At 40.9% G+C, this 15,681-nt stretch overlaps 1 protein-coding gene across 1 annotated transcript in view; it reads left to right on the top strand.

Annotated features, from left to right (window-relative positions):
- Positions 1-14,110, top strand: part of Frzb (frizzled related protein) — a 29,404-nt gene extending 15,294 nt beyond the window's left edge. Inside the window, exons 3-6 of the mRNA XM_003478496.4 lie at positions 5,428-5,493; positions 9,662-9,866; positions 10,263-10,326; positions 13,166-14,110. Of these exons, the coding sequence (XP_003478544.1) occupies positions 5,428-5,493; positions 9,662-9,866; positions 10,263-10,326; positions 13,166-13,282 (452 nt within the window). The 3' untranslated portion in view covers positions 13,283-14,110. The remainder of the gene's footprint in view (positions 1-5,427; positions 5,494-9,661; positions 9,867-10,262; positions 10,327-13,165) is intronic.
- The last annotated feature ends 1,571 nt before the right edge of the window (positions 14,111-15,681 follow it).

The raw sequence follows: 15,681 nt of genomic DNA, 5'->3' as shown, positions 1-15,681 counted from the left end.
TTCCACGTGGCGTCTGTCCCGGATGCCGTTTGGTACAGTAATCACCCATCTAGTGCTTTGATGTCTTTCCTCAGCGGCTTTTGGTCCACCCCAGCCACTCTCTTTCATGGGCAGTGCTGCACTTCGCTGTCCAGAAGTGGTGCTAACCTTATTCTCTGATTTCAGCCACTCCACCCTTTGCCTGCTTCCCTGTCATTGCAGCTGTTTTGCTGTGGTACCATTCATCACTGCTATTTTTTGTCTGTTCTCTTTTTGAGACGGTTTTGCTGTGCAGTTCAGGCTGGCCTTGAACTCACTGTGTAGCCCAGGATGGCCTCGAACTCACAGTGATCCTCCTACCTCAGCCTCCTGAGTGCTGGGATTACAGGCATGTGACTGTTATATATATATATTTTTAATGCCATCCAGACAGCTCATTAATTACCACTTATTCCTGATCAGTGCATAGCCTCCTTGTTGACTTGAGACTTCATTGTCTCAAGTAATAATCCTCCCCATAAAGATACCTTTGTTGGCCATGGTGGTACATTTTTAAAAATCTTGGCTGGCGCCAGGGATATAGCTCAGTGGCACAAGTGCCGGCCTGGCAAATGCAAGGTTCTGAGTTCAGTTCCAAAGACTAAAATCAATCAGTCAGTCAATCAATCAGTCACAGCTGCTTGGAATGCTCAGACAGGAGGATCACAAGTTCAAGGCAAAGTTTGCAAAATTTAAAAAATAAATAAATAAATTTGGGCATATATAGCTCAGTGGTAGAGCACTTGCCTGCTGAGACCTTGAGTTAATCTCCAGTACTGACATCAATCAGTCCTTCAATTCCTTGGTCTTCTCCTCCTCTGCTGTAGACTCCTGGAAAATTCTCAACAGGGGCAACTGACATGCTTTGAGTTCAGGATAAAAAAAAATGTAAATAGCCAGCCAGCATTGCCAGCGAATCCTCTCTACTAGAAAGTTTGATTTTCAATTCAAAATAATGGCTTTATATTTCTTTCTCCGCAAACCCCCTCATCTTGTCTTCCGCGGCGGCTCCTCCTTTCACATAGGCTGATGAGCTCACTTTGTCTGCTGCTGATGCGACAGTAAAAGCCCCCGAAGGAACTGCCTCATCTTCTCAGCAACAGGCTTACGTCCCCACCTGCCTCGCTGCCCCTGGCCTCTCACATCGTGGGTGAAGCGTCCAGGCTTTCCAAGCCCTGCTCTTCCTTTTGTTCAGGTCCTGTCATCTCCTTGCTAATTAAATTCAGTGGACCCTTTTATGTCTGAACTAATTTGGGGTTGAGGGTCCTCGACACAGAGGATGGCCCACCTTTCCCCTTTGAAACACCCTTTTTATTTCCAGCCTTTGGAACCCTACACCTCCTGTTATCTCTTCCACAAGCCCCTTCTTAGTCTCCTCTGTGGACTTTTTCTTCTCTATTTTATATATCAAGATGTAGCTCCTGCCTGGATGGACGTATCTCATCTTCTAGGTTTGAAGTTTAAATACCATTTCCTTAGAGGACAGTGCGGGGTAGACCAGTTTAGGTTATTAAGTTACCTGTTCTCATTTCATACTGCTTTTTCAATACATAGATTACACAGGACAATAAATGTAATTATTGTAATGACTTGTTCAACGTTGGCGTCCTCTTCGGGGTTGTCTGCATGGTTCATTGTGTGTCCTCATTGCCTATATCAAAGCTGTGGATGTACCAGAAATGTGGATGCCCGTTAAGTATAAAGTGAGTGAATGAACTATTATGTAAGTGACTGATAGTGCTCACCAGTGTTCTCCTTCCCTGTCTCATGTCATATGTAGAGGATCTTGAAAATCCTGGGGTTGTGGAGTCAAAGGACACGATAGCATCTACCTAAGAGAAGACAGTTTTGTGGTTTGACAGATGTTAGCAGACATTTAAAGTTACTTAAGGACACACACTTGGATACCTCTTTAGACAGTGGAATGTATAGACATGGATCTCAAAAAGGTCAGATTTAAGGATTGAGATCTTCAGATCATGAGCATTTATTTTAAAGTATTGTTTAAAAATAGTTACGGTCTGCTGCTGTGCGTGTTAAAATGGAGGGAGAGAGCACAGGTGTTTTGCAGAAGTCAAATGCCAGGATCCAAACAAATGGCATGTTTGGTACAAATCAAAACTACATAAACTCTAACCTGATTGGAAAAGGCCAAAAGACACGCAATGGAAATTAGCATAAACGGAATTGGATTCCATCACCTATTTTTTGACAATAAATCCTGAGCCCAGATTTAAAATCTTTTCCTAGAAACTTGGAAAAATACCCACTCAAAGATAATATTCTACCAAAGTCAAGCTACGTGAAAGGATATGGCACTTTAAGGATATGGCGCTTTTGGAGTCGGGTGAGGTCAGTTACAGTCTTACAGATCTGGAAGAGACCAGAAAGTGTTCAAATTCCAACAAAGGCCAGGGCTCATTAGGAAACTGTATCACACTTAGCTTCCAACCCAGACTGGAGAAGATCCAGGAAGAATCGTAGGTACTTAGAGTTCTTTAGGTATTAAATGCCATATCCGTGTGTTTTTAGTGCATGAATGAGCCTAATATTATGGGGAATAAAGGGCAGTGTTGGTTCCCCCCAGAACTAGGCTCAGGAGGAGCCTCGGGGTGAGCCAGTGAGCCTGTTTATCCTGCAAAGGGGTCTGATGGGCGTAGCTCCCCAGTGCAGACTGAGTTCCATGGACTGTTGTACAGGGTGAGGAGCTCCTATTTCTACTAAGATAATAAACAGACTGCAGGTTCTTGAGCAGAGAGGCAGGAAATCTGTCATGCTAGGGGAGTGGCTGAAATAACTGAGCAAGAGGAGTGACGGAAAGAAGACCTCCTGAGACAGTGTCCTGGCCACCGCTGTCGTTGCTTCAGGCTGTGAGGTTGCCCTAGGTCCCACAACTTGGGGCGTTGCCTCTAATTCTAGATTTCGAGGTGCATTGTTAACCTTAATACTTTGCTCATGTCTGTCAGCACTCAGTGTACGCCTTCAACTTTTAAAATACTTTTCTTTCAGATAAAACACCAAGTTAGACAGGTTCCTTTATAAACTTTTCTTCTCAACAGTGAAATACAAAGAAATCAGTGTGTAATAATTTGGGGGTGAATTCAAGTCATTTTGCTACGATGGACATCAAAACTTAAACACTTGACACAATGGGGAAGCTGGGGGAAGAGTGAAACTAGTAGTGATGGTAATGCTGTTGGCCCAGTGAAAGGTCTGAGCATCAGAAGATCGACTCTTGGGGCTGGAGATTTAGCTCAGCGGCATAAGCGCCTGCCTTGCAAGCAGGCAGTTGTGAGTTCGATTCCCGGTACTGATAAAAAGGAAAAAGACAAAAAAAAAAAAAAATCAACTCTTGGTGGTAAAGAAAAAAAATAAACTTGTTACAGTCTGATTTAGAGCAGCAGACACAAGTGAAATAATGCAGGCAGTACTTCCATGCTTCTTTGTGATTTCCTAGTTCTTTGGCTTCTGAGAGTATATTTGTGTGTGTAAACATAATTTAGAAGACAAATACTTCAGATCTATTGATCTAAGATACATTTTTCATGAACGCCATCTGATAATATATATTTGAGTTGAGTGAGCATAAATATACACACGGAAGTTTACTACCTTTGAACTTAGTAGGTATAAAGGTAAACTCCTCCTTATTACTCTGTTAATTTGTTGAGCTATTACTTACATGAATTAGAGAGGTGCAGGCTTACAGCAAGAGCTAGAGACCAGGGCCTGCAAAGAGCCCATAAACAGTACATATGACGTGTCCTACTGTCCCCTGTGACGTCGGCAGGCACAGTCAGTGCGTGATGGTTATGCAGAAGTTGGTCACAACAATAACTACTTAGCTCCTTAGCTGTTAGGCAGGCAGAAGTCTATGTATGTGCAATTGTGGGTGTAGCTATGTGAATACCGTCTTTAAATCTTTCTAAATTACTATATAATTTTTTAAAAAACCTCTCTGCTTGAGAAAATTTTCTGGAATCCATTTGTTTATTCTTGAAGCAAAATTATGTGGATAACACCACTAAATTAGACTAAACTCAGTGACATTTGCTTATGTGCTCTCTCTCTCCCTCTCTCTCTCTCTCTCTCTCTCTCTCTCTCTCTCTCTCTCTCTCTCTATATATATATATATATATATATTTGTTTTGCTAAAAGGTTTTTATTTGAGCATGGATAGAGTTCTGAAAAATTACAGTTGTGTAGCTGATTTACCTACCTGTATTACTGCTTCACTTATTTTGTGATGCTGGGATCAATCCCAGGGCCTCACACATGCTAGACAAGAGCTCTCACACTGAGCTACATCCTCAGTCGCTGCATGTATTATTGTCATTGTTTGGAACCAGTGCTTGAACCGAGGGTCTTTGCCCTGAGTTCCCTCCCTAGCCTTTTATTTATCTATTTATTTACTTAGGTTTTTGAGACAGGCTATTGCTAAGTTGCTTGCGCCAAATTCAAACTTGACTCCTCCTGCTTCAGCCTCCCGTAGTGCTGGTATTACAGGTGTGTGCTGCCATGCCTGGCTGAAGGTATTATTTTTAATATTTACTTTTAAATTTAAAAAACAAGTCCATATTTATAGAAAGATAAATTGTAAATTGAACACTAACACGTTTATTTCTTCAGGAATATTCTCATTTTAAGAATGTCTTTAAAAATGTGTATCATGATAACATTTTCATATAAAACAAAACAACTATATATATGAGAAGCCAGGAACTAGATAACTTTCTTCCTTCTTTTAGATGGAGAGTTTACTTTTGCTAATCAGAGAGTTTCTCTAGAAGTCACCAGCCTTTTTCAAAATAGCAACAAGCGTTGTCATTGCCCACTGCTTGCTGGGCTGAGATTTTTAGAGAAACCTCATTTAAAACTCAGCCGCAGAGCAAGGCGGGCAGGGGCTGTGCATGGTGAGCAGGGCCAGGGTAGCCGCGATGCACGCCTGGGAGCGACGCGTATTTCTGCAGCTGCTGCGGGCAGGGAAGACGCCAGCCTTCCAGAGACTGCAGCTGCTTCCGCGCAGGTTCAACTGGAATAATACCTATTGTGATTGGAAAATGCAATCCAAGAGGTCATCAGAAGCTCCTGCTTTTTCTTACTCATTCTCGTGCTAACAAAACTTTCTCAGTACAACTTGTCTTAGCAGGTTTTATCAGACTCGTTTGTTCTTTATTCATTCTCTGTCACAGCAGTGAAAACACCTACCGTTGAATTTCTAAAGGAGCTTCTCAGGGGTGCTATTTGAGGGAAAGCTCTATGTATAATCAACAATTTTCCGAGATAATTGTGTATTTTCTGAGCTATGATTAAAAAATACAGTAAATGCTGAACTGAAGACAAATTTATCACAAAGACATGAACTGCCCCTGAGTTTGCAGCACTGATCCCAGCATTCTGTTTTTTCAGAACGCTGCAAATGTAAGCCGCTTAGAGCTACGCAGAAGACCTATTTCCGAAACAATTACAACTACGGTAAGCACAGTGCGGTTAAGCGTGGTGCGTGCGCGTGTGTGGGTGTGCGCGTTGCATGTGCACACTTGCACGCATGTAAATGAATGTAGCAGTTTAAGGATACAGTTTCAGCTGGGTGTGGTGGCATATGCCTATGAGCCCAGTACTCTGGAAGGCTGAGAGGATTGCAAGATCAAATCTAGCCCAGGGGAATTTAGTGACTTGGTCAGACTCTGCCTCAGAATAAAATAAAGGCCTGGAGATGTAGCTCAGTGCAAAGGCCCTGGTTTCAATCCCCAGTAACCGCGAGATTAAAAAAAGAGAGGGCATGATTAGGAGTATCCTTCCCTGCTCCAGTCCATTAAAATGGTTCATCTGGGCAAGGTTTTTTTTTTTTTTTTTTTTTTTTCTTTTTTTCTTTCTTTTTTTGTATTTTTACCGGCACCAGGGATTGAACTCACGACCACATGCTTGCAAGGCAGGTGCTTATGCCACTGAGCTAAATCCCCAGCCCTGGACAAGGTTCTTGACAGGTGCTGGATGCCGGGTCTTCTCTCTGCAGCAGCGCTCGGTACACAGAGGGGAGCGCCACCAAGGACGGGCCCTTCTTCCCTCCCCGGGGGGCTGCGGAGGACCCGAGCTCATTGCCTCTGCAGCTGCCCGCTGAGCCCCTTTGGTGTAAACAGGCCACGCGAGGGTGGGCAAGGGGTCCGGGTTGGCCTCCTCGAGTAATGCAGCCAGACGAGAATACCGACAGATTAGCGAAGTAACTCTGCGCACAAGTTGCTGGTGTTCAGCCGAGGAGATGTTTTGTGATCCAGCTTGGTCTCACATGATGACATTCTGATAAACAGAATGTTAACTGAAAAGCTACCCATCCCTTGGCCCTGTCCTTGGAGGGTGGGAGCTGGGGGTCTCCACGCTGCTGTGGTGTCTGATTTTCACAGCCTCCCATCACATGCATTATGGTGAATCCATCAATGATTACTACATGGCTTAAGTTATGCTTTCAGGTGTTCACAGTGTGTTTTTGGGTGTGGGTGTGTTTTCATGTTATAAATCAATTACCATCATTTTTAAAGGGTCAATTATGAGTGTTCCAGTTGATAAAATATGGAAATAGTCAATGTTCACTGTAGTCTATAGATTTTTTTGTCTTTTTAAAAATTTTTAATTTTTTTATATATTTTTTTTATCAGTACCGGGATAGAACTCAGGACTGCCTGCTTGCAAGGCAGGTGCTTATGCCGCTGAGCTAAACCTCCAGCCCCTGTCTATAGATATTTTATTGAGAGTTTTTTCATTTGCTGTATTCCATAGGCATTTTGGTGGAGTTTTTTGTATTTTTTTATAGTAGTACAAATTAGATATCTCTGATCCAATATAGTTGAGACCAAGTGTATTTTGAATTTCAGATTTGGGAAAATTTACATGTATGTAATGAGACATCTTGAGTTTGGAACCCAAGTTGAAACACAATACGTTTATATCTCATATAGACCTTATGCATACTGTCCAAAGGTAATGTATGCACTATTTTTAGTGCTCCTGCATTTTGAATATGATCTACCGCATGGGATCAGGTGTGGTATTTTCTACCTCTGATGTCACACTGATGGGAAGAGGTTGTGAGGTTAGGTTTTTGGACTAGAAATGCTTAGCCTGCGTCTATGAAGTTAATAAAGATTGCATTTCTCTCTGCCCGAGACCACGGATGCTGAGTCTAAGTGAACACAGCACTTAAACAGACTTTCAAAGTGAACTTTATCATTCAAAGGAGCATTGTATTGTGTTTCTGTAGGCTGCTGTAGAAGACATAGGACACACAGAGCAGATCTACTTCCACTTCTGTGTTTTTGGGAATTGGAAAGAGAGAAAGGAATAAGAGTAATCTTTGGAAATACTGAGTATTGAAAAAATATAAAGTAGAAAGATTTTGGTGTAATTAAATCTCTTTAAAACAAATGCCATTCATTTCCCAAGGCTTTTTGCAATGGGGGTTTTATTTATTTTGTTTACTATTCATCTTAAAGGAACTTAGCCTTGCTTAGTCAATAATGGACGCATCTTCCAAGGTGGAATGGTCACACGCTGCAGCAGTCAGATGCCTGGCCCTTATCAGACCCGTTCCTTAGGCAGATGGATGTGAGAAACTCAGGGGAAAGGCAGCTCTTAATTTCCAGATTGCCTGTGCCAGGTTAAAAAATGCTACATGAGCCTTAAGTATAGCTATAGTAAAAGTTCAAAAAATTTAATGTCAGAAATGTAGTCATTTGTATTTTACTTAGTTTTGTTTACTATTAATTTGTACTTTATTCGCCCTCTTTAATGTTGTAGTGGTTGGTGCTGTTATTTTTGTTAAAAGCTGAAATAGAAATACTAATGGTTATGAGTTACAGGAAAGACAAGACCTTACAGACGTGAATATTGTAAAATAAAACGAGAAAGAAAGAAGTTATTTTTATAGCCAAACATTAACCAGGTTCTGTATCATTTAAGGGTTGTCACGCGTCTGGGAATTCTTCAGGGGAGGCAGGGACTGGGATGATAGGCCAGGAGGAAAATCTCTGAGGAAGAAACACGTTTTTACTTGGAAAATACCTTGATTTTTATTTTCTATATTTGCATGTATCTACCGAGAAACAAAGTGGGGGTTGGGGCATGGAATAATTCAGATAAAAATCTCTGCCTCATTCCGATTCAGTTAAAAACTAGAATTTTAATGAAATTACTTGACTAATAAAGTAAGTCTTGTAGAGAGATATTTATTTTGGAGTGGGTACATGTGCTAAAAATTTCTAATAAAAATAGTAGACACACTGGGTAAATAAATCATTAGTTTGAGAACATTTACACAGTTCACTAATCTCTAATGGTTGATGGATGATGGGAAGCACATTCATTTAAGCCAGGACACAAAAAAATGTCTGCTAGCCAGGGTCAAGAACTTATCATTTGATTCTCCCAAATGACGTCTCAAAACAAGCAATCTTATCTTTTGTTAAAACGCAGGATTGAGAGAACATTAGGAAAGGCCTCCACTTGCAAATTCAAACAAGGCAGGGACGGCCAGGCACTTATATTTTGCTTGCTACAAGTTCTCATTTCTAAAGATTAAAATACCTGTGAACCCAAGATAAACTTTTATCCTAAATATTTAAAGATAAATCAGTAATTTAATTTTTGTCATATGCATGCTGTACTGGTGGGATATTAAGTCTCTGTGATGGAGTTTGAACAGCGATGGGTACATGATGTAGTAATTTCATGGATTAGTTTTTCTAATTCTTTATATTCTCAAACTCCTAAAACACATAGAGAGGTTTACAGATAAAGTGATCTGAAGATTCACACATGAGAAGCTTTCAAAAAGTGGATTCGTTTGGGTAAACTGTGTTTTCTGCTGCATAACATCCATGAATCTTGAATTAGTTCAATGAGGGTTTCTGAGCTACAGCTATTGACTGTTTCTAATTGACATTTTTACTTCTTTCTTAGTATTGTGAAAAACCTTTCTTTAACAAATTAATTTACTGGGAGTCTAAAGGAAAGACACAGGAAAGTTGTGTTCCAGAGTGTAAATCAGATACTTTGACTTCGCAGTGGAAAGCAACCTCTCTATTTTGAGAAGTGACGTTGACTCTTGAAGACAAACTGAATGCCAGTGGGGGTGGCGCGTGCCTGTACTGTATTGTTAGGACGAGGTCGATCACAGGAGCCAGGAACAGTGTCAGCGCTGCGACCTCCAAGCAGATGGAGAACAAGGTCTGATGGCCATGGCGTTTATTCAGGGAGATTCAGTATAACTAAAGGAGAGTATAAAAGACAGTATACTGAAACTAAAATGAAAATTTGGAGAAAAATTATTCTATCTTTGATTATATAAATGGATTTCTCATAATGAAATTCATGCACACACAAATATCTCCCTCTGTATACATACCCAAATATATACAGATACACAAGTCTATATAGACACACAGGTTGGACAGCATGAGGAGAGGAAGTAAGTGGCTTAGCTTTTTACCTCACTAACATCTAAGGCAAAAACATGTGTTTGACTTTTCCTCTTCACTCAGTGAACGTGAAGTGGACAGGAGTTGACCGGAGAGAAGCTCGCCTGTCTTTTGAGTGGGGACGTGTGTTGTGCGTCACGTTACTAAACCAGCGATGTCGTCCTTTATTCCAGTCATTCGGGCTAAAGTCAAAGAGTTAAAGACTAAGTGTCACGACGTGACTGCAGTGGTGGAGGTGAAGGAGATTCTCAAGGCGTCCCTGGTGAACATTCCGAGGGACACTGTCAGCCTCTACACGAGCTCTGGCTGCCTGTGTCCGCCGCTGAGTGTTAACGAGGAGTATATCATCATGGGCTACGAAGACGAGGAACGCTCCAGGTAACTCCGGTCTGAAGAAGGCAGAATAATGTCTTTGCCTGTCTACTTCCTGCATTTCTTGTAGAGATGTTACCGTGCTAAGGCTCCCTTTAACATCTTTCTGCTTTCTTGAGGATTACAGATAGGTTTTAAGTAGAGCTCTCAATTTCGTATATTGCACGGAAGAGTACGAGTGTGCAATTTATAGGTATTTTCCCAGAGAGACAGATCATAGCTTCATCTGTTCCTTGCAGTAGTGCCTGACTTCCAAATGACTATCTATAAGTTACTGCCTTCAAACTTAGTTCTCCTATTCTAGAATAAAAATATGAAGTTTTTTTTTTTGCACTGATGCTTTACACTTTTCAATAATGTGCATTAATTTTTCACAACTGATTGCTTGTTTAAAAAATGCAGATTACTCTTGGTAGAAGGCTCCATAGCAGAGAAATGGAAAGATCGGCTTGGTAAAAAAGTTAAGGTAAGCCTATACCTATATTTCATTCAAAGTAAAGCAGTACATGGAAAGCAAAAGTAGAATACGGCCAACTGTTATTTAAAATGAGATAACTACCCTCAATTACATGAGGATACGTGTATTTTGAAACTTAATATGCCCTGAACTGAGTTTATCATTAATGGTTGTGAGGAATGAGTTCCCAGAATGTGTATCGGGATCTAACTACAGCTACTCTAACTTCTCATCAGGAGTTTAGCAGTAGTTTATCTGGTCCTAATAACATGGATTTTACATTATCCTTAGGACCCCAAACTTCTGATAGCTTATTGGTCTGTGAGCATGTAAGTTACCGCTCTTATCCTCATGTTTCCCTGGAGGTCACAAGATCAATCAAATTTAATTTCAGCCAGGAAGAAGGGAAGGAGGAGGGAATTTCAAAGAGCTCCAGCCAGCAGTGTTGCCTTAGGAGCTCTGGGCACAACCTGGTGTTATAACCATTCTTAGCTGCAAAGGAAGCTGGGAAATGACATGTTTTTGTTTTCAAAGCTAGATATATTGTTTCTTTGAGCAAATTACACTTCTGTGAGAAGGAGGAAATAAACAGTGGGTAGGAAAAAGCCAAGATTGTCTAATCTACAGGCACGAGGTGCAGCCACAATATCTGACCAAATTAGGTCCTTAGAACAATAATCCAACTTTATTTTTAATCCAGTCACTCTTAGATTCTAGGAGTACATAAGCAAAAATCAAGTAGTAAATTATTTATTATCAAAGATGTCATTTTTTTCTGCACTAAGGGAATCTGCTGTAAGAGGAGGAATGTTGGGGGGAAGTGCACGGGGAGAAAGGAACTCAGGATGTGTGTTGGGGTGGGGGTGGGGAGCGGGAACTGGACCAAACACAATACATCCTCTTCCCTCTGCCAGTTTGAAGGCTTGGGAAACATTTACAGGATAAGCTAAACACCCTTGGGCAGTTGATCTTATACATCTGGTGTTCCACACAGCAGACATTTGAATTTAAGTGACCGAGAGAAATGTGGAGGGCATTATTTTGGAGGGAGAAACAATCATCCCTTTTCCCCTCCACTATGTCTGTTAAAAAAGCGAGATGTGTTTTAAGTGCAGACTTGTGGGCATTCTCCACTTCCATCTCTCTGCAATTAGTTTGGTGTTTATTAAAGAGGCGGCTCTTCCTCGGTACGTTGGAATCTCTCACTGTCCTTTTAATTTGGTTTTCTGCTTGCTAATGCAGAACAGGAATTTGTCCTAAATTCCTGTACCAATTGGAAGAGCTTTCAGCATCTCTGCTGCAGAGCTTGTAAGGAGCTGCCCTGCTTGTGCTGTCAGTGGGACACGGGGCTTGTTGGTCCTGTTTTTTAATAAGTGCACATATTTCTCATTGTTTTCTACAGGGAGCTCACGGAGCTATTGTGAGATCATTTACATCCTGAGTCTGGATTTAAACATAATAATGGGAAGAAATAAACCCAGGGCTTGAACAGTTTTTAATTTGTATATACATACTCAAAGCCAAAGGGTTTGGATAGAAAATCTTTCTTTGGCTGGAATTATTGCGATCCTTATTTCATTTTTCTGGTCAACCGGAGAGTTAAAAACTAATTTTATGGGGGATGTTATTTAGTCAAAGTTGCTTTTTTTTTTCAGCTGATTTTTGCTCTGAGTAGATAGGTCAAGTATTTAAAAGAGACATTTTAATGTTTTTTTCCATGAAAATGATAGTTAAGGCTGTTATAGCAGCTTGTTCAAACCATGATATTTGGATTACTTTTGGGGAGTTGAGAATCAGACTTTCTAAATATGGAAACAGTAAGATTGTGAAATAGAACGTGCTAAAATAAAGACTTTCAGTAATAGAAGGACAGTAATACCTGGTTTATTAGGTACTATGGACTTTATTCATTTTTCTTGCACCTTCAGAGTAATCATATAAGGTAGGTTCTGTCCTCGATTCCAGTGTAGAATCAGAAAAGTGTATTAAACACAGGCGATGTTGCAGGGTAAGTCATGGGGTTAGAATTTGAACGTGGGCCATCTGATGTTAGCATCTTTCTGTGTGAAGTGTGGTGGCTGAGGCGGCCACCAGAGATGCCACCTGCAGCCTGTTAGCTGTGGAAATCCCGGGCCCCATTCCAGACCTCCTGAGTAGGAATTTACATTTTCAACAAGATCCACAGGTGATTTCTGTCACTGAACCCCGAGCACTACAGCTGTCATTCTTCCTCACTTAGCTGCGCCCCCGTGACATAACATTCCATTCAATTTCTTGCATGACATGCCAGGGATATTATTATTGTTGATGTGAAAGTGGCTGCCTTTGAAAAACATTGTGAAGCTTGCTTTATAAAACTTAGACTGAGGGCAGGATCTTGTCTGTTTTCTTTGCTACACTCGATAGCTATTACTTAGCAAAATGTTTCAGGGACATGTTTTGTCACTGCTGAAATCAGTTTCTTGTTAAATATCTTCAGGGAGAAGTAAAAACAAAAGTCCTTTATTCAAATATTCTATGTAAATCTTGCATTTGTATGTTATCTCAGGAAACACCCACAGATACTGGTACACACGTGGATCACCATCCGCGGACATGGATATTTTAGTTTGAAGGATCAGTATGAAAGTATCATTGACTACATTATTGATGGACAAGTTTGTGCATTTTAAATGTAGAGCATGATGTTCATATAGTACCAGATTCGTTGCTACCCTGGAGTGTGTATTTTATACTTTTAGAAAACCAGTAAAATGCCTTAGAGATCAGTCTGATCCAGCCATTAGTCATGGAAATGGTGACTCTGGTGATACATGCGTGTGGCTGTTTTCTCTTTTGAATTTCACAGCGCTGGGACATGAAGCTCCGTCATCTCGGACTGAATAAAAGTGACTCTAGTGTCAGCGAGCCCACTCAGAATCAGAAGTCTGGCAGGAACTCTAACCCCCGGCAAGCACGGAACTAAACCCCGAGAGGCAGAGTGACATTGATGGATTTCCTGCTAAGACTTGCATTGCTGGACTAGCAAAGGAAAATTGCACTATTGCACGTATATTCTATTGTTTACTACAAAAATCATGTGGTAACTGATACTACTTCCTGTTTCTGTTTTCCTCTCCCCCTCCCCCACCTTTTAAATGGTTTGGGGTTAGATCCCGGAATATATTATGTTTCCTATTTCACTAATCATGGAAAAACTGTTTTTCTGCAATAATAGTAAATTAAACATGTTGATACCAGGGCTTCTTTGCTGGAGTCCCCCTGATGTTAATTTCAACTTCTGCACTCACATCGGGAATGCAATATTGGATGTAAAGAGACATTTCTGGTGCATGCAAAAAGCCAGGTATGCTGTAAAACATACTCTACTGATCTAATTGCAACCTTATTTTTGTATGCCTTTTGGGTTTTCTCCTCATGCTTAGACAGTTCTAAATGTTTATAAACGTAAAATGGAAGTTTGAAGTCAAATGCCACACAGGCAAAGCAATCAAGCACCAGGAAGCATTTATGAGGAAATGACACACAAGATGAATTGTTTTCAAGATTGGCAGGAAGCAAAATAAATAGTGTTAGTAGCCAAGGAAAGAACATTTTGCCTGATTGAGAAGCACAAATGAGACCAGGAGTCCTTCGGGTGTTAACAGTAGTGTTTTTCTTTTGGCAATATATTTGATGTGTTCATGAATATATTAATCAGCATTAGAGAGGTGAATTATAACTAGACATCTGCTGTTGTCACCATAGTTCTGTTTAATTTGCTTCCTTCAAAATAAACCCATTGGTGAAAGTCCTTTTTTTCTCTCTCTTTTCTTTCATAATAAATTGGACTTGCCGTATTGGCCATGTATATATTATGCTCTATGGTGTTATTCTTAAAAGGTGCATATCTTTAAAAAATGCTGTCACTTAGAGGACAGTGAAATGTGCAAAAATTCGGGTTTATATTTGTATTTGTGTCCATGTATGTCTATACACTTACATACTCAAGCTGGACTAAATTATAGGCTTGCGCGTGGATCTGGTCATTGTCATTTAGATTTCTGCAGTTTAGTGCTCCAAAATTCCTAATAAAAGGAGTCCTGGTTGTTAGCAAAACGTTATTCTGGCTTTTGAGCCAAGTATGCACTTTCCTTACCCAGGCTGCAGTGTGATGCCCAGGGACGGTGGGAAACAGTGAAATTTCTGCTTCCTTCCTCCGGCAGGGTTCTGTGGGGTCCCTGCCAGTCACCCACAAGTCTCATTCCTGCAGTTTACATGTGTGCTGTAAATTTCTAATTTCTAAGCTACTGTGTGCTGAGAATGAAACACTTAGGGAGAAATGGGCTCTGTTTCCTTCCATAAGGACACTTGCAAGGAAGAAATTCATTTCTGAACAAGTCTTCCTAAGTTGGCAATTAGTAAGTCATCTAAATTCTGTCCTTTAGAAGCAATAGCACATTCCCACCTTGTGATCATCTCCAAACACCAGCTTCCCCAGTGAGCTCCCAGATTTGCCAGAGGGAGGACCGTGTGGGCTTTGGTCAACCTCATGGCCACTTGGTGGTAACTTTGCTGTCTGCTCTTCTGACTGTTTTCTCCAAAGCTAGTGTGGGGACAGCTCCTTCTAGGTGCTGCTGTTCTAGTCTTAGACAAGGCGAGTGGGGTGTCACAGGGAAGAGATGAGGGGGCATGGTTTGGGGGAGGTGCACCCAGAATCTTTTTTTTGGGGGGGGTACCAGGGATTGAACTCACAACCTCTCACTTGCCAGGCAGCTGCTTAGACTGTTGAGCTAAATCTGCAGCCCACCAGAATCTTTTTTCCTGGTGTTTATGCCTCAGTTTGAGCTTCTACATGTCCAAGTACTTTTGCCCTGCCCTGGTTCTCTGGGCCTTTTTATGGTAACTTGGGGAAGAAGGGCAAGAATTGACCGCAGGAGACTGCAACGCCCTGAGGATCTCAGATCCCCAAAACATTATCAGCTCTTCCAGAGCATAGTAAGAACCGTTTTAGGTGACTCGTGTGCGTGTGTGTGGTTTGGGGATGAAACCTGGGTCTCTGAGCCAGCATCCTCCCTGTTGATGAGATATTCTGATATCCTAGGACAATTGCAACTGGTTTCTCTTTAGGGATTTGACATACTTTATGCTTAATACATACTATATATATATATATATATATATATATATATATATATATATGCACACACACACACACACACATACACACAAATAAAAGAGGGCCAGATTCTTATAATAACCAGTGTATTTATCACTTTCTGTTTGATCTGTACTGGTGATATTTGATTTTGCTCATCTTCTGAGGTTTCTGTCAATTATTTAAAAACTCTAAAGGGAGAAGCTCTATGAATAAAGTAGAAGTGG

This window comes from Cavia porcellus, unplaced genomic scaffold, assembly GCF_034190915.1.
Source record: "Cavia porcellus strain 051 isolate PalLab524CR breed Dunkin Hartley unplaced genomic scaffold, mCavPor4.1 scaffold_12, whole genome shotgun sequence".
Taxonomy (NCBI): Eukaryota; Metazoa; Chordata; class Mammalia; order Rodentia; family Caviidae; genus Cavia; species Cavia porcellus.
The sequence above is the reverse complement of the archived record's forward strand: the minus strand, read 5'-3'. Positions and strand labels throughout refer to the sequence as shown.